General features: G+C 25.8%; 1 protein-coding gene across 3 annotated transcripts in view; it reads right to left on the bottom strand.

Annotated features, from left to right (window-relative positions):
- LOC100215888 (CCR4-NOT transcription complex subunit 3) overlaps positions 1-25,508 on the bottom strand; it is a 74,558-nt gene that overhangs the window by 30,507 nt on the left and 18,543 nt on the right. For all 3 annotated transcript variants that reach the window (XM_065804252.1, XM_065804253.1, XM_065804254.1), the window contains exons 6-7: positions 18,423-18,449; positions 9,788-9,856 (exon numbers count right to left, since the gene is read on the bottom strand). In XM_065804252.1, coding sequence (XP_065660324.1) covers positions 9,788-9,856; positions 18,423-18,449 — 96 coding nt within the window. The remainder of the gene's footprint in view (positions 1-9,787; positions 9,857-18,422; positions 18,450-25,508) is intronic.

Below are 25,508 nucleotides of genomic sequence, written 5' to 3'. Positions count from 1 at the left end.
TCAAAAGAGAAACAAAGGTATTAAAAAATTTATATAAACAAAAAGTTTATTACCCATTAATGAATTATTTTGAATAAATTGAACTTTTTTTAATGAATCAAATTTGCATTACCATTTAGAAGCAATAACGTTTCTGTGAAAAATTTTGAAAAATAATGCAAGTTTATGATTGGTAGAAAGAATGTTGCCTCGAAAACATCATAATGCTTTAAGCAAAAAAAAATTTGTTTCTGTTTAAAATTTTTAAAAAATAAGTTTTAGAAGTAAAAATAATCATAAAATGGATGCAGGAAAAAAGCAACAGTAAATTATTTCTTTTAAAAGGAAATCAGGATATGAAACACCCACTAAAAATAAAGTAAAAGTATACCAAAGAAAGTTACAAATACAATAGCGTAGAATAAGATTCTAAGAAAGATTATAATGCTAACGATTGGCTTGAAATAGAAAATGTTGATGGAATAGTTACTGCGCTAAAATAAAAAGGATGCAGTCAATTGCAACACAGTTCCTCAATCGTATATGCAAAAGGAATGTCACATCAAAAAGAAATGAAAACAAGAGGTATGAGCTTGTGCCATAGAATTGAAAAACAAAATGAGTTGCAACAGGAAATGCGGCAAACAGACATTTTATCCCGAATTCAAATCATGCATAGTAAGGATCTTGATTTGACCAAAAAGAAATTTGAGATTGCTTACTTTATAGCATAAAAGAAGAACTGTTGCTTAGTGTATATCCAAAAATAATTCAATTTCAAGAGAAACATGATGTAGTCTTTGGTCAAGCTTACAAGAACGCAAGTATTTGCAGAACATTCATTGACTATATTGCTCTGAGTTTGCCAAAAGGTCTTTCGGCAAACTGAGAGCAACATAGTCAAAAAATGTTCTGTAGTCAATATAGTCAAAAAAACAACTGAATAATTGAAACTTTTTTACTATTAGAGCAATATAGTCAAAAAAACAACTGAATAATTAAAACTTTTTCACTATTCTAATTGACACTTCCAATGATGTTTCAATTATGGAAAAAGAGGCCATATTTGTTGTCACCTTTAATCCAATCCCAACTGGAAAATCAGAAGTAAAAGTTGAATGTGACTTTCTTTCATTTTCGGATGTTGAAAATGGAACATCGCACAGAGTTTTTAACACAATAAAACAATCACATGAGATTATAGAAATTGTAAATTGCAATAACAAATTAGTTGCTTTTGGTGCAGATGGCGCATCTGTAAATAGAGGCAAATCAGGTGTTAAAATATTGCTCATGGCTGAAATTGCATGGATCACATTTGGTTGGTGTGTAGCACATCATCTTGTGTTATCATTAAAAGATAAATTAGGAAAGACTAAGTCATTTAATGAGGTCTATTGCATTATTTTAAGAATGCATTACATTTACAAAAAAATCACCTAAAAAGTTAAGGCAGCTTGGTGAAATTGTATCTATTTTAGATGATGAATATAACAATGATGGTTGTCGACCTAAGAAAGCCTCTGGTATTATTTTGCTTGATTTATTCATGCTATATATTTTTTACCATTTTAGTTATGCATGATTGATCTGCTAATATTCTTTAATTTGTTGACTATAAAGTAAAATATAAATTGCATAAGTTTAATTTTTAGGTACATGATGGATTACACATAAAGTTAGGGCTTTATGCAAGAATACATTGCATTGGGGTTGAGTGCAAGAATACATTGCATTGTTTATCGAAATTTTAGCACCAGCAAAAATGTTGTAAAAATCTTTTCAAAGTGATGAGATTGATGTATTAAGTTCACCAGGGTTTATTCAACAAGCTAAAAACCAATTCAATTGTATTCAAAAGACAAATTTTATCAACTTGCCAACAGTAAAATGTTTCCTTCTCAAAGTGACTGGTAAGTTTTAATTCCAGAGTGTTTCACTTAATGATTTTGTAAATGCTAAACATTTAGTAAAAAATTCAAAGTCTATTCTTATTGAGTTAGAAGCAAATTCACTCATAAAACGTTTAGAAAAATGTGATAATATCCCTGATATGTATAGTACAAAAATATTAAATACAGAAGGCTGGCTTCAAAGTACTGAAAACAATGCATTCTTGGATGAAGGAATAGAAAAAAATAATGACTTTTACAAAATAACGTTGTAACATGCTGGTTTCACCAGAGGCGTAAATGATGTTTTGGACGCTTGGCATAGCTTAGTAAATTACACTGTAAAGTACTTAGTACCACATAATACCGGTTACTACAAGTTATGGCACCAAATATCCTACAGCTATATGAAAAATGAATGGGTTCCGGTTCTACTTCTTGTCAAACAATTATTTACTTTGCCTATATCTAACGCAAAAGTTGAACACCTTTTTTCAATAATGAATAGAGTGAAAACGGTCACATGCAACTCTCTGAAAGAGAAAAGTTTGCAAAATTTAATTTGAGTAAGTTTACAAGGAAAAGATCGTAATGTATTTGATTTAGGTCCTGCTATAGAGTTATGGGCAAATGATGTAGTGCGAAGACCAACACAATCAGAAAGAAAAAATTACTCAAATAGAGCAAAAAAATCTGGTTTAAAAACATTAATTGATTTGGATTCGTTATATGATGAATCAAACAACAAACAGTTCAAAACCTTTTTCAATATTTTGTTTTTTTTAAATAAACATTCTTGCATTAAAGTTTCAATCAACATATGTTTTTTTAAAGGTTCTTTATATTTCTTGTAAAATTTTTGTAAAAAAAGAACTATCATTTTTTTGTCTTTAAACAAAACTGTAAAAGTTCGATCATTATTATTTGTATAACTTTTTCATTGTGTAGAACGGGAGAGAAACAAACATTTTTGCAATTAAACTTTGAATGAATGAGCTTGATACTTTGATCTAATTTGCATATTTTTGTTAGTTTTAAATTATGTTTTTACTAAACAATTGTTTACAATGTTGCAAACAGTTTTTTAGTTTAAACTATAGTTTTAACTAAATGAATGTAAATTTTATATTATAAATATAACAAATATATTTTGTAATATAAATATATAAAAAAAAACATAAATGGACAAGATATTCATAACAAAAATCTTAAAGTTAATGACAATCTAATAATGCGCTAAAAAATATCTTAAGGTAATTAAAAAATAAAGTTTTTTTATTATTTTGAATGAATGACTTTGCATAATTGAATGACGAATCAAAAGTTGACTTGATCAACTTATTTTCTTATTTGTTAATTTTAATGATAAGTTGGGATAAGTCGGACAACTTATAAACTTTTTTAGACTTTTGTCCGGCTTAAGTATAAAAAAAAAAATCTTTTTTTTTAAAGGCTCGCTAAAGTGCCTTTTTAACGAAACATTAAAAAAAAAATTCATTTAAAAAGGCTTGTTTGTATTTATAACGTGACACTTTAAAACAAGGCCCAGTATAAGTTTTTAATTTGATTTTTTTATTGTTTCATAATTTTTAACCAAGCTGGAATTCTGCAGTATAAGCAGTGCTATAAAGCATAAACATGAAAAGTGTGACGCAAAAATTGCTACACATAAAAATTTGATACAAACTAACAAAAAATTTGATCGTCCGAAAAATTATTTGATCATCTACTTTTCAATTCTTATAATTTCACCCATTCAGTGTTGATCTGCAATCCCTAAATAATTATTTTGAGTGCTTCATAAAAATAAAAAAACAATGATGGGAGGTTAATTAAAGCAAATAGACATTAAAATTAATTAGTTAAATAAAAAAGTACTTTTAATACTTTTTTATTTAACTAATTTAAAAAAACTTTTCCAAAACAAATTAATTTATGGAAAATATAAAATTACGTATCAGAAATAAAAATTTTTAATAAAATATATAGTAATATACAAAATTAGCTTTCCGATTGGTGGAATAAAATTAAACCAATTTTTAGGAAATATTAGGAAGCCTTGTTAGGAGATATCAGAAGGTGAAAAGAAGTGTTTAGAGGTGTTATGTTGTCACATTCTTTATAAGTAAACTGTTACTTTTGTATTTTATACTGACATTTAAACAGCTTGTTTTTGAATGATCAGTAGCTTAGCATCTCCAACTGATCCTGTCTCACTGAATTTTAAAATTTATCTTTTCACTGTTGATTAAGTAAAAAATTATTTTGACTTTATTTTGTATGAAATTTTTTATCAGTGCCAAAACTTTCATTATTTTTCAGATATTGTTCAATAATGAAACTTTATTTTTCCCAACAATAACCTTTCAGCAAACAATTTACTTATTTTTCAGGGTTGCCAACAACTTGCTGTACTAATAGGGGCTAACTGAAACCTTGAGTTAATTTTGGGACAACCTTTATAAAAGATGAGAAGTAACAACTTAGCAACAACATTAAATTTAATTCCAGTATTTTAATACATGAACATTTAATAATGTCAATCTATTAAAATGCTGGATATAAAAAAGACACATTTACCCACAACCATGAAGGTCATAAAGATATGTCCTGCATGATTGTGCACAGTTGCACACTATGCCTAACCAGGCATATAATATTTTGTTACAACAACTTAACCACATCTCTTTAGATATTTTGAAAACATTTAAGTTTATGGTTTCATGTGTCTTAATATTATTTAAAATCAAATACACACTAAAACAATTAACTTTGTAAACTTTTTTAATCAAACATTTTTATGAAGAGCTTTTAAACAAAGCAACACTTTTATTGATTGTTTACAAAAATAAAAACTTTGAATCTTTTTTTTTTTAAGTTACCAAGGTTACTAAGGTTTTGTAAATTTTATTATATATAATTATATAAGTAAACTATATAAAGTTGAACTATATATTGCATAAATTGTAATTATAAGTTTATTTGTAAATACATATCAACATTTTTTAATTGAAAAAGTTTGCACTTTTATGATAAATGTAAATCTTCTAAAACATACTTTATGAACAACAAGAATTTAAACAACTGTTGCGTTTTCAATGTTTTTAATAATCACTAGTGTTAATTTTCAAATAAAAACACACATTCTATTTCAAATAAACACACATTCTATTTCAAATAAACACATATTCTATTTCAAATAAACACACATTCTATTTCAAATAAACACACATTTAATTTCAAATAAACACACATTTTATTTCAAATAAACACACATTCTATTTCAAATAAACACACATTTTATTTCAAATAAACACACATTCTATTTCAAATAAACACACATTTTATTTCAAAAAAACACACATTCTATTTCAAATAAACACACATTTTATTTCAAATAAACAGAAATATATAAGCAACTGAACCCAAGGTTCTAGACCTTTATTGACTTATGGGTTAACAAATTCTGCGCTCGAGGTTAACAAGGACAGAACCAAAATTAAAAAACCCAACCCACTTAACATAATCACCAGTATTGTGAAGCATTTGCGCTTCCTTTTCATAAATTATCTCTTTTTTAGGTAAGCAACTAAAGTTTACTTTCAAATATGAGCCGTTGAAAGTGACATAAGTCAACCTTTCAAAAAAATCAAGTTATTGATTACAATGTAACAGTATCTCTTTATTTGTGAAAATCTCACAATATAACTCAATAATTTCAAATATAATTTTCAACACAATTGGTTTAATTGGTACTACATCAACTTTTGAACATCTAAATGTCTGTAGTAACTATTTTCAGTTCTAGTAAAATGTAAAAATAAAATGTAACACGTAAAATGGAAACTGCTTAAAACTAATGTCAAAAGAAACTGAAAAACTGCACGGATTTTCTAATTATTTATGCTGATGAGAATTCTGTTAACACAAATGGAATAGTATTAGCATAGGAAAGTTCTGCAGTTTCAGTGTCTTTAGAAGAACAAGAAAGAGTAACTGAAGCACTTAATTTAAAAATAGCAGCAAAAACTTACAATCCACTTCCACATTAAACTGTCATAATGATTTAGCCATTTCAGCGATTGAGCACAAAATAATAAAACTATTATGAAAGAGATAATAAAAAAGTTTGCAGAGCTTTAAGTGAGAAGACAAAGGTTTTGTGATTTTTGAGTAGTTAGTTTTACATTTTTTTATAATATGGTATAATTCTTGTTTGTTTGATTATGTAGTAATGCAGAATGCACAAGTAGATCTTTAATTTTAAATTAAGATAAACACTGCAGAACAAAAGTTTATTTTTAGCTACAGGCTTGGTCAGGAAGGCATGTGATTTCAATCCATAACATGACCATGTAAATACTATTTGATTTTGAAAACATAACCACAACTGTTAAGATGTTTTGTAAATTTGTATATATTTTAAAAATGCACTGAAAAAATTATTATAACTTAACTATAAAGAAACTTAAAGAAAAAAAACTTATTCTAAAAGAAGCAAATAAATTTTCTTAAAAAAAAAAAAAAAATAACTAAACTAAAACTAAAATCAAAAAAATAAAATTAAAACTTAATTAAAATAAAAAATTAACGGTAATTTTTAAATTACGTTTAAAATAAACAACTTTAAACTGTTCATCTTAACTGATGTTTTTATAATATGCGAAAACCTTTTAAATAAAGTAACAACTTACATCTAACGATTGTTTAATAAATATGCAAATTTAAAAGTTAAAAAAAAGATTCTAAAAAATTATTTGCAGTAACGTAAACAAAAGAAAAAATAAATCAATAATATATATAAAGATGAAATAATTTTTTTATTTAAAGAAATTTTTAATAAAAAATACATTTTTAAATTATAAAAAAATATGATCTCATTAATACTTTATATAAAAAATCATTAGCAGTGATTTGTTACTTTGAATGCGTTTCAATAATATAAAAACATAAGCAAAGATTAAAGTTATTTAATTCAAACAGTTTTAAAAAATGTTTGTCTTTTTTTTCTCAACAAAATTTTTCTTCTTTTTGAATGTATTAACTTTAATGATTCTTATTTAAAGTTTATTAAAGAGACAATCATTGTTTAAAGTCGTCACTTATAAAATTTAAATTATTATATTTTTTTAATAAAATTTATAATAAAAATTTTTTATATAACTAAATAAAATAAATAAAAATTTATATAACTTTCATTATACCTCAATTAAATTCATTAGTTACTTAATTTAAAAGCCTTTTGCTAATATAAAAACGTTAGTAAAAACAAATGTGTCGAAGTTATTTATTTTTAACATAATTAAAAACCATTTTTTCAGAGCATTTTAAAATGTTAACAACCGTGGTCAATTTGTCAAAACAAAATATTATTTCCGTGGTAATAAAAAGACTTGTTTTCGCACGCCTTCTTGGGCTGTTTTTAGCTATGGTAAGTACTTTAGAGAGAATTTTTTTAGTTTACTGGAGTTATATTTTAAAAATTTGCTTCACAAGGTAGCAGTTTGTCTTTCTATCTATGGTGACAAAAAAAACTAGAGCAGATGCTGGTCTGGAACTTTGCTGAACTATTTTTAAATTTTAAAGACAAAAGAAAAGAACATTTAAATATTTCCATTACAACTGAATGATTTATTTACGTTCAAAGAATTGTATAAAATATATTAAAACTTTGTTAACAATGGTAAAAAAAGAAAATTTACTTTTTTATTTATTAAATAATTCAACAAGCATTTTTTAAGGAAACTTATTGAAAAAAAACGTATGTACATAAAAAAGTTGTATAATATTTTCTGATAAATTGAATAGCATTTATCTTTTTTAATAAACCATTGTAAGTTTATTTAAAAGTAAAAATTGTAAGTTAATTTAAAAGCTAACTTTATTTAAAATAGTGTAATTTTAAAAAAACATAAAAAATCAGTTTCGAAGTTAGTAATTCTAAATTTAATAAAAAGTTATTAATTCCACAGGTAATCCTGAACCTAATTTATAATTTTCAACTGTCAGCTGTCACTCTATTAGTAACTGTCAACTGTCACTCCATTAGTAACTATCAACTATTACTCCATTATTAACTGTCCATTGTCAATGATCAAAAAAGCCTAATCTTAAGTTAAGCATTTTTTTACGCATTTCTGAAATGTTCTCAAAAACATATAAAAAGCAGTGGTCAAATTGTTGAAACAAAATAATATATACATGATCAGGTTTGACTTGTTAGGCTACTTTTTATTCCATTAAAAATCCATGATTGACAGAAATAGTTAAATTAATTATGTTCTAGGTCAAATCTACAGTTTAGGATAAAGGAGCAACCTAAGTGGGCAAATCAGAAAGAACCTAAACTAAACTGCATGAAAATCTAAAAATAGTCTGGCTAGATCCATCTTTCAGTTGAAGTCCCAAAATTAAATGTTTATAGAACATATATCTACGAAAGGACTCTGAGCTTTTCAAAGTTACCAAGCTAAAGCTGGTGACTCTCTTAGGAGACTTTTTAACTGAATTTTTCCTGAAGATTTTTCATAAACAATGAATCAAACTTTTTTTTAAACATAATTATAATTTATAAATATTTATAATTATACATATTTATAATTTATAAATATTCAAAAGCAAATTTATTAGCAAATTTATATCAAACCAAATGTATTCTGAAATAGATTTTACATTTCATGGAGTATATTTCATGTACATATAGTACAAGTACAAATTTTAAGTAAATATCATAATAAGAAACTAAAACGCCAAATTAAAAAAACAAAAAACAAAAAAACAACAAAAAAACGTAAAACAGTACAATACTTAAACAAAAAACTTTTGAAATAATAATTAAGTAAAAAGTTTGATAATTTAGGACAAAATTCAAATTACTTTTATACATCTATCTAGAATAAAAGACTTTTATATACCTAATTAAAATATAGCAATAAAAAAGAAGTAGATTATAATAATTTACACTAACAACATTGTAAATAATATAGTAATATAAGTATCAGTAATAATAATAGGCAATAATAATAAAAACTCCAGTTATTGGTAATAATAATCAAAATAATAATACTAATGATAAGGATAACAATTCTATTAATAATAATAATAATAATAATAATAATAATAATAATAATAATAATAATGATGATAATAATAATAATAATAATGATAACAATAATATTATTATTAATAATAACAACAATAGCAACAATAATAATAAAAAAATAGCAATATTTATAATAGTGAGAGTTGGAAATAGAATAGTGATATTAATTTGGGAAAAAGTTAAGAATAAGCAAGTATTAGTAGCAATAAATCAGAATTGAAATGAAGAAAGTAGTAGAAAAGAATTTTAGAAAAGATCAAGTAATAGTAGTTATAGACCAGCATTGAAGTGAATAAGGTTAAGATGGATAGTAGATAGTTAGCAGTAGAGTAGCATAGAAATTAGGAAGAATACTTAATTAATAAAAAATTAAATAGACTGTTTTAGAATTTGGAAAATGTAGGGAGAGATTTTAACTGTGAGGGGAGACACTTCCATGCGCATATGCTCTGATATTTAATCGATTCATGTTCATAACAAACAGTTCTATGTTTAGGTATAGATAATTTGAAGCTTTTAGCTTATCGAAGTTGGTAATGAGTATTTCTTTTATAAGTAAAAAAATCAGTAAATGGAGGAGGTAAGGTTTTATGTTGCTGTTTCCAAACAAACAGTTGGATTGTTGAATAAGGTCTTTTAACTTAAGTAAGTTTACTATAAGCATATTTAAAATTTATAAAAATTTATAAGCATATTTATATTGCATATTAATAAGCATATAAGCAAATTTATAAGCATATTTATACTTATAAATGTAAGTGTAATGTTAAAATAGGAAAACTGATTTATTTTAAAATTTAAAAAAATTACATACATCTTTGTCTAGTTTTTTCTTCTTTGAACCTGCATATAGTGCTTCACATTGAGATTCACATGCATCAATCTAAAAGCACAAAACATGTTTTTATCTTTTTTATCTTTTAACTTTAATATTCAATACAAGTTATAGGTATTTCCTTGTAAATACCCAAGAAGTCGATCACATTAAAACTTTTAAATTAGATCAAGAGGTAATAAGTTATAGATGCTACACATTACCCTTAACAGGTTTTAGTGAAAGTTTCAACAGGTCTACACATTACCCTTAACAGGTTTTAGTGAAAGTTTCAACAAAAATATCCAGGGCTTTATTTTTTGTGTAGAATTCATGGTTATTGAGCTCCAAAATAATAAACTTTATATAACCTTTATAAAAAAAAATCAAACATCATAAAGCCTTTCAGAAAAAAATCTAAAAATTTAGGAGAACTGGTATCATTTATTTTCAAGCTGAAAATTCAATCATGTAACATTTTATAATAACTCCAATTAGGACAATCATGTGAATGCATTCAATTTTTTTATAAAATGCAACCCTAAGTCTCAGATTTTGATGATTTTTATACCACTTGAAGATTTTTATAAGTTATGAACATTTCTAAAATTTTATTATCTAATTCCAAACAGTTTCAAATATGACTCTTCAAACTTTGCCTTAAACCAACAAAAATTTGCCATTTTGAAAAATAGTTTTGGTCATTGTTTCTGTTCTGTATGAAAAATGTGCACACTTACATATTTTGAGGAAAGAAATCCAATAAACAACTTAAAATATTTAAAAATAAACATAGCACCTGTAGTTTTGACCTTTATTGCAATTTTACTGGCGCGACTTTAGTCACAAATGTACCGATGTAGCCCGATTTTTTTTTTTAGATGTCATCCTGAATAGTTTAGTTAGAGTTATTACAAAGAATTGCAGAGTGGTTATTTCTTAAACAAAAAAAACAAACAGTCAAATTTACTTAAATTTGTTACATAAAAGACAGGAATTATGAAAAATGAAAGGAAAAAAAAGGTGTTAAAAAAAAAGTACCTAATACACAGCAGTTGATGTTTAATAATTATAAAAAATTTTTTTCACCCACGCATTATACTGCTAATGGGAAAAAAACTTTTAGTTTTTGAACCCGGAGTCTTTAGGTATAATGCCAGCAAGAACTCCAGACCTAAAAACAATGAATTCCAAGTTATTAAAACTTATGAATTGTTTTCGAATTTTTTTGCAGATCATAAGTCAACCAACATGTTTAGAGCTTCTGGACACCAGAGACCAGGAAAAAATAGAGATATAAAGCAATAGTTGTTTTGGGAATCCGCATCCCTGATTTTACTTGCTATGAATAAAGAAACTGTCAAAACTAAAAACAAAAATAACCTTTATTTATTATTTTCTAATTTCCGAGACCGAACAGGTCATAAAATTAGAAAATATAAACTCACTTGTAGAAACAAAAATAAAAATTCCTACCCTCCTGTTAATAACACACCCTTCCTGCTTCCTCCCTATTTCCTTCCCTATCTCCTCTCATTTATTACATGTGTACAAAAACTTGATTTGTTTATTAATTGGAAGAGTTTAACAAGTTTATTAGGCTAAATTTTGTTTGATTATGTGACCAGTATGTTTTATAATCCTTTCTCTTCTTTTATTAACAACTTCCTCCACAACTCTAAATCCAATTAAAAAACATAAAATTAGAAACCTCCTGAATTACCAATAACACTTGCAGTACGTTGCCTAACTGGAAGTCCCTTGCGCCTATTGCTGTGACAACTATTTTCCTTAAAATATTTTAAAGTAAAAAACAAACAAATGTAGATTGTTCATATCTGTTATGGTATTATGTTTATCACATTCTGACTATGAATTAGGTTTTAGGCTCAATTTTATAAACTATTAAATGCCAAGTTAAATACACGGTGTGGCACGTATAACGTAGAAGGTGATAAAATAATGAAATGCAGAAAGTGAGGGTAAACAACTTTATTGTATATTGTTGTTTTTACCAATAATTGTCTCATCCAAATGTTGGCCACTGGTCAATGAAAAAGCAACTGTTTATTATTCATTACAATTAATTTAGTAAGTAAAACTTGATGTTGTTTACCAAAATTATTTATTAATTTAGAATTTAAAAATTTTTAAAATGTCATTTCGATACGAGAACAAAAATGTCATGGCAATAAACGACTCAGATAAGCTAAAAAAAAGTTCCCATTATTTACATAAAAAAAAAAAAAAAAGATTCAGAATATATAACAAGGTGATCAACGCCTTTTTTTATATATTTATTTTATTTAAGAGTGTAATATAGAAATCTTAATTTTATTTGGTTTTTGCGCTCTATGAAAAAATATTCTTATGTGGAGCTTACTATAAAATTTATAGGAAAGTTATACGATTGTTAATAAACTCTATTTTAAAAAACAAATAAAACAATAACAAATATTGATTCAAAAAAAAAATTCTACAATGACATCATTTACTAAAACTCTTTGGAGTTAAACGCGCTTGAATAAATTATAAAGTCTGTTGATTTTGGCGTATATTTTAAAGACTTTGAGAGAATTGCTACTTTGGAGAGTATTTTAAAGAATTTGAGAGAATCGCTACTTTAGAGAGTATTTTAAAGACTTTGAGAGAATTGCTACTTTGAAAGTTTGTTTTTGTTGGTATACTTTTATTATTTTGTTTTACTTAAAAAAATTCTGCTCAAACATTTTTTTTTATCATTCTCTTTAAAATAAACACAACTTGTCTTGGCACATTGGGATACCTTTAAGTAAAGTAATCAATTTCTTTTGATCAATGTTTATTGTTTTAAAATGTTTATTTAAATTATCAAAGAATATTATATATAACTTATTTTTTTCAAAAAGAATGTACTTTTTATGATAAATAATTTCGAAATATTTTATGATATTTTCGAAATATTTAATATGATATAATTTCGAAATATTTTATGCTAAATAATTTCAAAATAACTTTTAATTAAATGTTTTTATACATTATGCAAAACACTTTTAAATAATAACAAATTACTTCAAACAAATGTTTATAATAAATACATTTTATTTAAATTATCAGAGTGTATTTTATATATACATTTTTTATTTATATAAATATGTATTTTTTTCAATAAAATACACACTAGTTTAATAATAACGAATCAAATAAATAGCACTTATGCTATTCTTCTTTTTTTATGTTAAAATCATTTTACTTTGTTTAGTAAATTAAGTTTTTTCTTTACAAAAAAAGTCTTTCAATAAACGTAAACAAAAGAAAAAAGTAGTTAAACCTTAGAATTTTTAAGTACGTTTAGAATACATAACTTTAAAACTTTGACCTTTTTTAAAGATTTTAAATGAACTGTTTCTAATTTTTAATCTTTTTTTTCTCTTTAGTTTAATTGTTGGAACATGCAAACACCCGTGGTTGTTTTAAGAAAATGTTTATTGCGTGGACAGACAAGGTGTCTGATAGCACACGCGTAATGAAACAGCCTAAAAAAAAACATTAATCTTTTAAGCTTAAAAACTTTAAATTAATGCAGATAAATATAAAGTATTTTTTATGATTACTTATTTTTAAAGATGCATTTTTTTGTGATTCTACAAAAAATGGCATCTTTAGAGTGGTTTATATATACTTATATATGATTAGATTTTTTAAACTTATCAAATAAGATAGCTACTAGTTAACTCCAAAAAAAAAATATGTATATATATATATGTATATATTTATATATACATACATATATACAGATATAACTCTATATATATATATATATATATATATATATATATATATATATATATTAGGGTGTCCCAAAAAACAACATTTTCGAAAAATATATGCAGAGACCCCCTTAATGTGTTCTATCTAATACAAAAACACTAGATTTAAAATTTTTTTGAATAAAAAATATTTTAAGGGGTCCCTTAAGACCCTCGAAAATTTAACAATTTCTTAATATTTTCAAAAAAACAGTTTTTTAAAAGTATGTCAACCTGGTACTCAAATGAAGCAAAATTATATAAAAATTTCAAAAATAATATTTAGTTTGGAAAATTTCAACTTATCAAAATTGTCATAAAAATACATAAAAAATGCATTTTTTTGTTTTTTGTTAAAAATCATAATTTTTCATGTAATAAAACCAAAAATAACAATTCTATATTTGAAATCTATATTACTTTTGAAATTTTTATATAATTTTGCTTCATTTGAGTACCAGGTTGACATACTTTTAAAAAACTTTTTTTTTGAAAATATTAGGGACTCATTAAATATTCAAGGGTCTTGAGGGACCCCTTAAAATATTTTTTATTCAAAAAAATTTTAAATCTAGTGTTTTTGTATTAGATAGAACACATTAAGGGGGTCTCTGCATATATTTTTCAAAAATGTTGTTTTTTGGGACACCCTAATATATATATATATATATATATATATATATATATATATATATATATATATATATATATATATATATATATATATATATATATATATATATATATAGAACTTCTAGAGGACTTTTTTTAGAAATAGGTTGAATATAGGTTTAAAATAGGTTAGAAAATGGTTGTGCACCTCCAATTCGAAACTTGTGCCGTTAGCTATGAATAAGCCAGTTTTATTTTCAATTCTTTCAATTTTTATTTATTTTTATCTAAATAATTTTTTATTAAATTAAAAGGGAATTTCATTTTCAAATAACTTTTATTTTAGTTAATAAGATATATAATAATCAGATATATCAAAGATGCTTATTGAATTTATTAAATTTTTTATCAATTCAAAACAATTTTTCATACATTTGCAAAGTGTACCCAAATTAATGATAACTAATATAAAATATGACTGTAAATTGTTATCCATTAATACAAAATAGTGAACTTTTCTTAATTTAGTTTGTTAAATTAATTTACTTACTATATAAAAACTTGAAGAAATTTAAAAAGGGAACTAAAATGAAAGTTGTGTTGAAATTGCTTTTTTAAAACATTTAAAAATAATAATACAATAAGTAAAAATAAATAAGATATACTAAGTTATTATTAAATACTTAATATGATATTATTATATTTATAATATTAAGTATTTAATAATAAAATATATTATTGGTGTTGTTAAACGCGCAGTAAAAAATGAAAACTATAATAAACATAATAGTTCTATATATTCTATTAAATTATATATATTTCTGCAAATCTTAAAAAAAATTTTCAAATTTAAAAAAAAAGGGCAAGCAAACATTGCTTTAATTTACAATAATAAGAAAATTAAATTAATTATTTAAAAGTAACGCTATTGAAAAAAGTATTAGCACTGTTTCTTTTGAAGTTGTTGAAAATACTTTTTTTATAATAAATAAAAAAACTATCAATTGCATAATTATTTGAAAATAAAATTACTGAAGTTATGCGTTTGTTTTTAAAATGTTTAAACAAATGCCAATGCTTGCGTAAGTAAAAGTAAGGAAATGTGACATTCATTTTTTTTAAACAAACATTCGCATGTTTGTCGATTTGTCGCACCCTGATATATATATATATATATTTTGAAACAAAAATTGCAAAAAAGCAAAATAAAAATAGAAATATAATTTGATTTAACCCTCCATACAGTAAAAATGTTTCAACAAATATTGGAAAAGCATTTTAAAAATTAGTTGACAAACATTTCCTCCCTCTAATAAATTGCACAAAATTTTTAATAGAAACACTATTAAGGTAAGCTATAGTTGTACAAAAAATGATGAAAGAATTATAAAAGGTCATAATTTTGCATTGATTAATAAAAATGAATTTCTCAAAGAAAAAAATACTGAAAATTGTAACTGCAAGCAAAAAATTGACTGCCCTATGAATGGCAAATGCTTATCAAAAGGTATTATTTACAAATGCATTGTTTCCTCACAAAACAACCCTGATAAACAATATATTGGCTTCATGGAGGGCAAATGGAAAAAACATGCGAACCACCAACAATCTTTTAAACATAAAAAATACTCTAAAGAGACTATGCCATCTAAATATATTTGGCAACTAAAAAAACAAAATATTAATTTTAAATTAAACTGGTTTATTCTAAAAATGCGCCTGCCTATAATAACATTTCCAAAAAATGTATACTTTGTTTACAAGAAAAATTTGAAATTATTACTCATTTAGATCAAGAAAATTCGCTGAATAAAAAATCTGAATTAATTTCTAAATGCAGACATAATGTTGAAGACAACTAAAAATTAAATAAGTGTTTTTACTAATTTATATATATATATATATATATATATATATATATATATATATATATATATATAAATATTTAAAAAAATATATATGCAAAAATATGTAAATAAATAAATATATATAAAAATATGTAAATAAATATATACACACACACACACACACACACACACACACACACACACACACACACACACACACACACACACACATATATATATATATACCAGTACCATAAAATTTTATAACAAGATTCCATATCTTCAAATTTAGTCAAGTCTTGCATAGGTACCTTTTATCAGACTTTGTACAGCATACAGATCAAGTCTACTGACACTCAAGGCTTGATATATGATTTATTGACCATTCTTGCTAGAAGCTCGTGATGTACACATCACGAGCTTCTAGCAAGTTTTCTGGATTCTCCTTGTTTTGAGCAAATCGTATGTTCTGGGTTTACAGTCAATTTAATAATGACCTACCACAGTGAGATCACAGTGCCAAATCAGGCTAAAAGATGTACTTGGTGCTCAATAATATTTATTAATTAAAGGTTAAAAGCACTTTTCTAAACACTCTCGATTTATTGTATTTGGTTTATTGAATGGCCAAAAGGAAAGATGTAAATTGATGTGATCCTTTGTGGGCCATCCATGCAATTTTTTTTTCAAATTTTGCAATGTCATAATACTTAACAATATCTGGTGTCAAATATTGTTCATTTGAATAGTATATACTATTAACAGCCATGTGGTAACACAATTTTAAATAAAGTTGAGCACATTTTCAGTGACCTCAAAGCCACTGTTTAGGAGTTTTGCATGGTCTTTTTTTATATAACAAAGAATAGGCTTTTTAAAGTATTTTAATATTTGTCCAATGGTGTTTTTGCAACAATCAAGTCTTCTAGCAGTCTTTGAAAGTCATACACCTCTTCTATGGTTAAACATTTTCCTTAATTTGATGGGGTTGTTTTGCGTATCAAAAATAGGCCTTCTTTTATTTCCTACTAATTATAATCCAGTATATCCAGTATATTATATATTTAATACTAATTATTTTATCAAACTTACTAATAATTATTGCTAATTAGTCTCAAATTCTATGAAACAAGTGTTATATATATATATATATATATATATATATATATATATATATATATATATATATATATATATATATATATATATATATATATATATAAATATATATATATATATATTTATATATATATATATATATATATGAGAAAATAAATATATAGTGTGTGTTACAGTAAAAGGATGCATTGATGAAGTTGGATGCAAAAAAAAGGATGCAAAGCTGAATGATGAGTCATAAGAGATTGAATTTTGGTTGATGGAACAAGTGATGATAGCTTGTTTGAGCAGAGACTATGGCAGTGTCGAAAAGAGAAATATGTAACCTTATAATTATGGAGCAAAGGCTCAAGTTTAGCAGGCAGGTCCATAAAAATTAATATTTTTAGACCTTTTGGAGGTTTTTATTTGAAGTGCAAATATGACAAAAGTATTTTATACAAGTACAAATAAGAGATTTAAAGGTGTGATATTAATGTGTAATCCAAGTGAACTAACCTACAAAATTCGATCTATTTTTTTTTTATTATTTATTCTTATTCAGTGTTTAATGTCACACCCTATATATTAAAATACAAAGCCCAGATTTAACTATATCAGTCTAAAAACAGCATTTGGTAAAAAAACAAGAGTAAATAACAAAGTTATTCATAAAAACTGACTCTATAATAATTTTTTTTTTAATTCTAATTCACTCTTGACAAGGCTGCAACCACTATTAAGTCGGGAGTTACTAGGAAAAAAAGAATAGAGTTATAGAGCAAGGACTGTTACAGTTGACAGAAGACTTAAAAAGTTTTAGGTTGTATGAGTCAGGAACACATGAAGATAGGAGAGAGTTCCATAGGGTTGAAGTATGGGGAAAAACACTAGACAAAAGTTTTTAGAGCATGCAGGGACAGATACAGTAAATAAATGAAACTTTGCGTAATGATGAGTCAAGCGAGAATGAGTTAATGGAACTAGAGATGATAGCTCCTTTGAGCATTTACTGTAAATTAAAATGTGCAAAAGATAATTTGCATTAGACTTCAAAAAAATATCCTAAAGTCTTATTCTGTGACAAACTTTTTGCATGTTAAGTAGCAATGCCATCAAGTATGGGAGATGTCCTGAAGTAAAAAACTCAATGGTTTATATAAATGGCTAGTCACAATTTTCCAACTTTGAATCATGCAATTTTTGACCCATCATTACCTTAAATTAAGTACATTTTTTTTGAAAAAAATTCATAAAATAAAATTTTAATCAAAAAAACTTTAAATTTACCTGCAGATCTAAATTCTTGAGAGCTTCCTGAACAACAACAAAAAAAATGTATAAATATAAATAAAGAAAAACAAAACAAGAAAAAATAATAATAAAGATAATAAAAAACAATATAACAATGTAGCTGAATTAAAAATTTAATCATGAAAAACACTATTAAAAAGGAAATTCAAATTTTTTTTTTTATTGAAATTGTTGGATTATGTGACCCAAGGCTCAAGATCTATATTATGACAATTAATGTTAAAATTTTCTAAACTTAGATTAAAAAAAATAAAAAAATAAAAAATAAAAAACTTGGCTGTTTATAATTAAGCAAACTTACTATAACTATTTTTTCTACTTTGAGAACAGGTTTCTCTAAAAATAATAAACTAGAGATAAAGTAAGACTTGCTTAAGATGAATTATAAAATTCTTTTAACCATGACAATTGTCATAACAACCATGACAACCATGACAATTTTCAAGATTTAGAAGTGTAAAGATAGTTTGAAGGTATTTACAATTTTAAAATGATCCCCATATATTTTTACAACACAAAACAAAAACACCAAAAACCACTTGTTAACACTGGGCAGAACACAAAAATTGAAAAAAGTAAATAAATAATATTGAAAATAATAAAATAGATCTTAACATAATCATAATTCACATAAAAACAGTTTTAATTTTAGAAAATAAAATTTTTTTACACAAAAGATTCTTAGAATAAAGAAACTCATTTCTGGCATCAACTCTAAGATACTACCTGTTGTGACCTGGTTGATTATGCATTATTATGCATTAATTATGATGGATTATGTGACTGGAGAAAACTGCAACCATGTGCATACAGATATATTGTACATGACATATTTGTGCATATATGTGTACATGATATTCTTCTGATATTTTGCAACAAGTATAGATATCAAGGAAAGTGTAACAAATTTTGAATACTGAATAACACTTTTTTAGAATATAAATATTTTTTTACATTTTTAAATAAAAGAGGGTCTCAGATGGTGGTGCATTTTAAAACATGCAACAATTTTTAAACCCATTTTGGCAACCAGGGTAGCAAGTTGTAGCAGCCAATATTTTATCATATTAAAGTCTGTTGAAGAAAAATCTCCACAACATTAATAAATGTTATTCAATTTAATTAGAAGGTCAATGTTTTGTTTGCATGAAAAATAAAAAATAAAAACTGACAAACTAGTAGAAAAAAGAGAAGAAAAAAATTTAGTAATAAAAAAAGAAAAAAGAAAAAGAAAACTTGATTGTTTTGATATAATAATAAAAATATACATAAATCTATTGAATATTTAAAAAATCCAAAAGAATAGATTAATTTTGAAAGTAACAGCTTAGTCACTACCTTTTAATATTTGACTATTTTTATACAAGTTTTAACAATTTTTTGATTTTGTGCCACGGCTTTAAAGGGATCCTAAAGTGCAGAGACAAGTTGTGTTCATATTAAAGAGAATGATAAAAAAAATATGTTTGGAATGAATATTTTTGATATTTTGATATTTTTGGAATGAATATTTTTGAAAATAATAAATGAATACCAAAAAAACTAACTTAAGCTAGTTGTCTTCATCTAGCCAGTTGCATTAAGTCTTTAAAATATACGCCACAATCTACAGACTTGATAATTTATTCAAGCGTATTTAATTTCAAAGAGTTTTAGAATATGACCTCACTGTAGAATTTCAATGCAGGTTTGATGCTGTATTCTCCTCTGTAAAAGCCGGATGTCTGGCAACGTTTAGTTTTATCGAGTCAATTTTAAAATTGAAATCATTTATTAAAAAACTTTTTGTCATATTTGGTAGTTTTTTGATTTGTACTTTTAAGAGACAAGTTTTAATGTAAAATACGCCAAATGACATATAAATTGGGAAATATTAAATATGATGTTTTTTAATGCATGCTGTAAAACATTGAAAATTTTAATTGCCATCTGTCTTGAATTATTATTATGAAACATTAATTATTGCTTTAATCAATAAAAAACTCTCTGTAAATTTGTTAAGTGTAAAATATAGAAATATTTTCTGACTAAAAATTAAAGAATTCAGCAAAAATCTCTAATAAATGATGTCATTTACCAAAATTCTTTATTATTCAAAAATTTAAAAATTTGTAAAATGTCATTTCGTTAGAAGAACAAAAACGTCCTAGCAATAAACGGCTTAGATAAACTAAAAAAAAAGTTCAAACTGTTAACAAAAAAAAAAAAAAAGTTCAGAATACATAAGTTAATCAATGTCTTTTTTATACATTTATTATATTTAAGAGCGTATTACAAAAATAGCTCTATAAAAAACATTCTTTTGTTTAGCTTCCTAAAAATTTTTTAAGAAACTCATACAATTGATGATAAGCATTTATTTTAAAAAACAAAAGCAAATAATATTATTTCGAGAAAAAAAACTTGATTTAAAAAAAAATCTTACAATGGCATCATATACTAACAATGGCATCATATACTTTGGAACTTAACGAGCTTGAATAAATAATAGTCTGTAGATTGGGTATATTTTAAAGTATTAAAGCAACTGGCTAAAATGGAGACGGCGAGCTTCGAGTAAACCAACAAAGTTGGTTTTTCTTGGTATATTTTTATTATTTTGTTTTACTCAGAAATATTCAGCCCAAACATTTTAATTTATCATTCTCTTTATTATATACACAACTTGTCTCTGCACTTAGGAATCCCTTTAAGTTGAAGTCTCTTAAGTTAAAGCCTCTTAAATGATTTTTATACAAGTTTTAACAGTTTTTTGATTTTGTGTGTCACAGTTTTAAGTTAAAGCCTCTTAAACTCAAAAATGAATAGTGATCAGAATAATCTGCTAGTTTTGCCTCACTAATTTCAGTCTGTATAAAATAGCCAGCTAGATTTGCCTCACTAATTTCAGTCCATCATACATCATAAAAATAAAAATTTCAAAACAAGTTATAACTTCTTTTTAAAAGATATATAGATAAAAAATGCACATATGCTTATATGTGCAGTACAAAATAAAGACAAATATCATAGTACGAAATAATGGATGGTCAACTGTCAATGCTATTTTTGAAACAAAAATTTTTTTGATATTCAAAAATAATTTCTGGCTGTTATCCCTATTTTTAAAAAATCTAGGGAGCCATCTGACTTGTCTAAACTACTGTCTCATTAGTCTTCTTCTTATCATGAGCAAGGTTTTTGATTCTTTGATTAACAAACACATAATCTCTCATCTTGAATCTAATAATTTACTTTATGATTATAAATATGGAGCTCAATCTTTTCATTTTTCTGCTGATTTGTTAACAGTAATAACTGATAGGTTTTATCATACATTAGATAGATCTGAAGAAGTTGAAGGGTATCGCTCCCGACATTTCTAAAGCTTTTAATAAATTTTGGAATGCTGGTCTTCTTATGGTGTATCAGATAACATCTTTAAGATTCCTCACTAATTGTAGTACAAAAGTTGTCCTCGATAGACAGCACTTTTCTTTATTTTCTGTAACTTCTGGGTTTCCTCGAGGTTCGATCCTTAGCCTTATACTTTAATTTACATTAACAATCTCCCAAAAATTCTCAAATCTAAGTAATGTAAACATAGTAGGACCTGCTCTTGCAGCCAACCTCTGACCGTTGTCACATTATTGTAATCTTGCTTCTTTTTCTCATTTCTATAAATTTATATATACTCTAATGCTATTAGACGCACTTTATCTACTTTAACAATTTTTTTTACGACCTAAAACAGCCATTTCACATATTTTGAGTCACCTAATAGTGCTTCTATTATTTTGTATATTATTATGAGCACTGCCTTAAAGAGCTAGCACCTCTTGTGCCAATTACTTAAATTCATTCTTGTCTTACTCATCATTCAATTAAGTCTCATCCTTTTTCTTTAAGTTCAATTCTCATTCTTTTACTGTGACTGCTCTTGTGTTCCAAAAACTCTTATTCATCTATTTCCTCGAACAGTCCTTTTAAATTTGCTTTTTTTCTCTTGTTTTCCTCTGTTAATCATTATCTTGCTTTATAATTTTTATCTTTTCTTTTTCAGTAACTTTCAACTCTAATAATGGTTGCTTGCAGCCTTGTTGGAAGTGAAGATGTTGAAATATATATATATATATATATATATATATATATATATATATATATATATATATATATATATATATATATATATATATATATATATATATATAATTTAATATAAATTAAGTTATTTAACAAAATAACTTAATTTATATTAAATTATGTTAATTTATAAAACATCTTACATACAAAGTAAAAATTCTGTTCCTAGTATTTTATAATAAATATACTACTCTAAAACATAAAGAGATTTAGGTCAAAATATATAAAGGAATTTAACAGGAAGATTATAAGTGATAAATTTTTTAACAAATAGAAATAAATTTTAAAACCAATTGCCACATTAAAAAAAAAAAAAAACCATTTGCCTATTTACAATATATTTAATGTCTTTTACTTGTACAGAAAACAAAGAATTGAGAAGTTTACTACAATTTTGTTTAACATTTGATGATTAATTCTCATAAAACACTTCTTCTTTTTTACATTTGTCTCCCAAATAACGTGATAATAAATATTTTACAAGTACAAAGATTACCCTTTCAAATTCTAAATACTTATTCAAAACTTCATAGGGTACATACCTTCAGCACATTATTATGCATGCAGAATAATAATATGATTGCTATTCAATAGGGTAATAATACCTCAATCACACTATTATGCGTACAGAAATATTATTATTTCAACCAAACGTTCTGAAATTCAGTATACACTTCATAAACTTAAAAAACTACAGATGCACAATCTGCAGAGTTGTGTATGCATAAGACTTGAGCATCATGTTCAAAATTAAACTTTACTCGAGTATACATTTCATTAAAAATTGAACTAAAAAATAGGCTTTATATATATATATATATATATATATATATATATATATATATATATATATATATATATATATATATCTATCTATCACAGTTTGATCTTTCTAAAACGATTTCTTCTTCATTATCAGAATCCCCATATTATCATACCTCCTACAACTATCTTAAATCTGACTGGAACTCTTTACGTGATTTTCTTTGTGATGGCCCTTGGGTAAAAATCTTTCGCTTTCCTGCTGAGATATTAGCTTCTTACATAACTTTGTGGATTCAGGCTGGCATGGAATCTTTTATTCTCAATCAACAATTCCAGATCAAGCTTCACTCTTTTCCATGGTTTTCCTCACATTATGCTGCTGCAATTGCCAATTGAAACCGTTACTTCCATATCTATCAGTAAATCAATTCTCCAGAAAACAGAGGCCTAAATATTACTGCAAGAAACATTTGTAAAAAGGTTTGGTCTAACGCCAAAGCCTCATATTCTCAGATCATGAAATCTCGTATTTCATCACAAAAATTTATCTCTCCTGACTTCTGGAGAATCTTTAATAGTATCAATAACAAGGGCAAATCTGTTATTCCACCTCTCTTGTATCATTCAGACTTTGTCACCTCACCTAAAAACAAAGCTGAACTGTTTGCTAAGAACTTTTCATCAATATCATCTCTTGATTCCACTAGTTGCGTTCTACCTGATTTATTCGTCAAACAAGTTGATCCATTGCTTGACATTCGTATCACTCCAGTTTCTGCATCTAAAGTGATTTCAACTTAGATTCTTCTACAGCTTGTAGCCTGGACAACATACCTGTTATAGTCTTGCAGAAGTGTTCTTTGGAGCTGTCGCCTATACTTTCAAAACTATTTAACAAATGCTTATCAGAGTCTTGTTTTCCAGCCTGCTGGAAAGCGGCATCTGTTATCCTTATTTACAAAACTTCTGGAGTGCAATCTGATTCGTCTAACTACCATCCCATTAGTCTTCTTCCTATCAAAAACAACGTTTTTGAATCTTTAATTAACAAACACTTAATTTCTCATCTTGAATCTAATAACTTAATTTTTGATCATCAATATGGATTTCAATCTTCTTGTTCTACAGCTAACTTGCTATCAGTAATAACCTATAGGTTTGAGCGTGCATTAGATAGAGGTGGAGAGGTTAAGGCCATCGCTCTTAACATTTTTATAGCTTTTGATAAAGTTTGGCATGCTGGTCTTCTCCATAAGCTTTTTTCTTACAGTGTATCTGGTAACATTTTTAAGATTCTTGAATCCTTCCTTTTTAATCATAGTATAAAAGATGTCCTCGATTGGCAGCACTCTTCTTCTTATTCTGTCACTTCAGTGGTTCCTCAAGGTTCAATCCTTGGTCCTATAATCTTTTTAATTTACATTAACGATCTTCCAGATATTCTCACATCTAAGGTGGCATTGTTCGCTGATAACACTACCATTTATTCTTGTCATCAAGTGAAGCCAACACTCACTGATTGCTTGGAGGGGGCATTTGAGGTTGAAAAGGATCTCACTTCTGCTACAGCATGGGGCTCACAGTGGCTGGTGAACTTCAATACAGATAAAACTCAATTTTTTTCAGCCAATCGTTATCACAATAATTTAGATCTTCCTATATATATGAACGGTAATGTATTCAATGAGTCATCTACCCTTCATCTTCTAGGATTAACTCTTATTTCTGATCTTTCTTGGAAACCTTATATCAAATCAGTTGCAAAATTAGCATCTGCTAAGGTTGCATCTCTTTATCGAGCTCGACACTTTCTTACTCCGGATTTTATTCTCTATCTCTATAAATCTGAAATCCGGCCTTGTATGGAATACTGTTACCATATCTGAGGCGGATCTTCTAATGATGCCCTTTCCTTTTAGACAAGGTGCAAAAACGCATTGTAAACATACACTACGACCATTTTCTATAGACGCACGTAGAATTTGGCGAATTTACAGTGTTGCAGTGGTAATAAAATTGTTCTAAAAATTGTTCATTGTAAGACGTATCTATGCTGACCAGAAGCAATATAACTGTGGCAGAGCTAAAAGTAGCGGTATCAGAATGCTGGGAGGATATGGAGCCAAAAGTGCTAGAAAACTTGGTGGAAAGTATGCCAAAACGAATTTATCAAGT

Source organism: Hydra vulgaris, chromosome 08 (genome assembly GCF_038396675.1).
Source record: "Hydra vulgaris chromosome 08, alternate assembly HydraT2T_AEP".
NCBI classification, from domain to species: domain Eukaryota; kingdom Metazoa; phylum Cnidaria; class Hydrozoa; order Anthoathecata; family Hydridae; genus Hydra; species Hydra vulgaris.
This window is presented reverse-complemented; position numbering and strand designations above follow the sequence as displayed.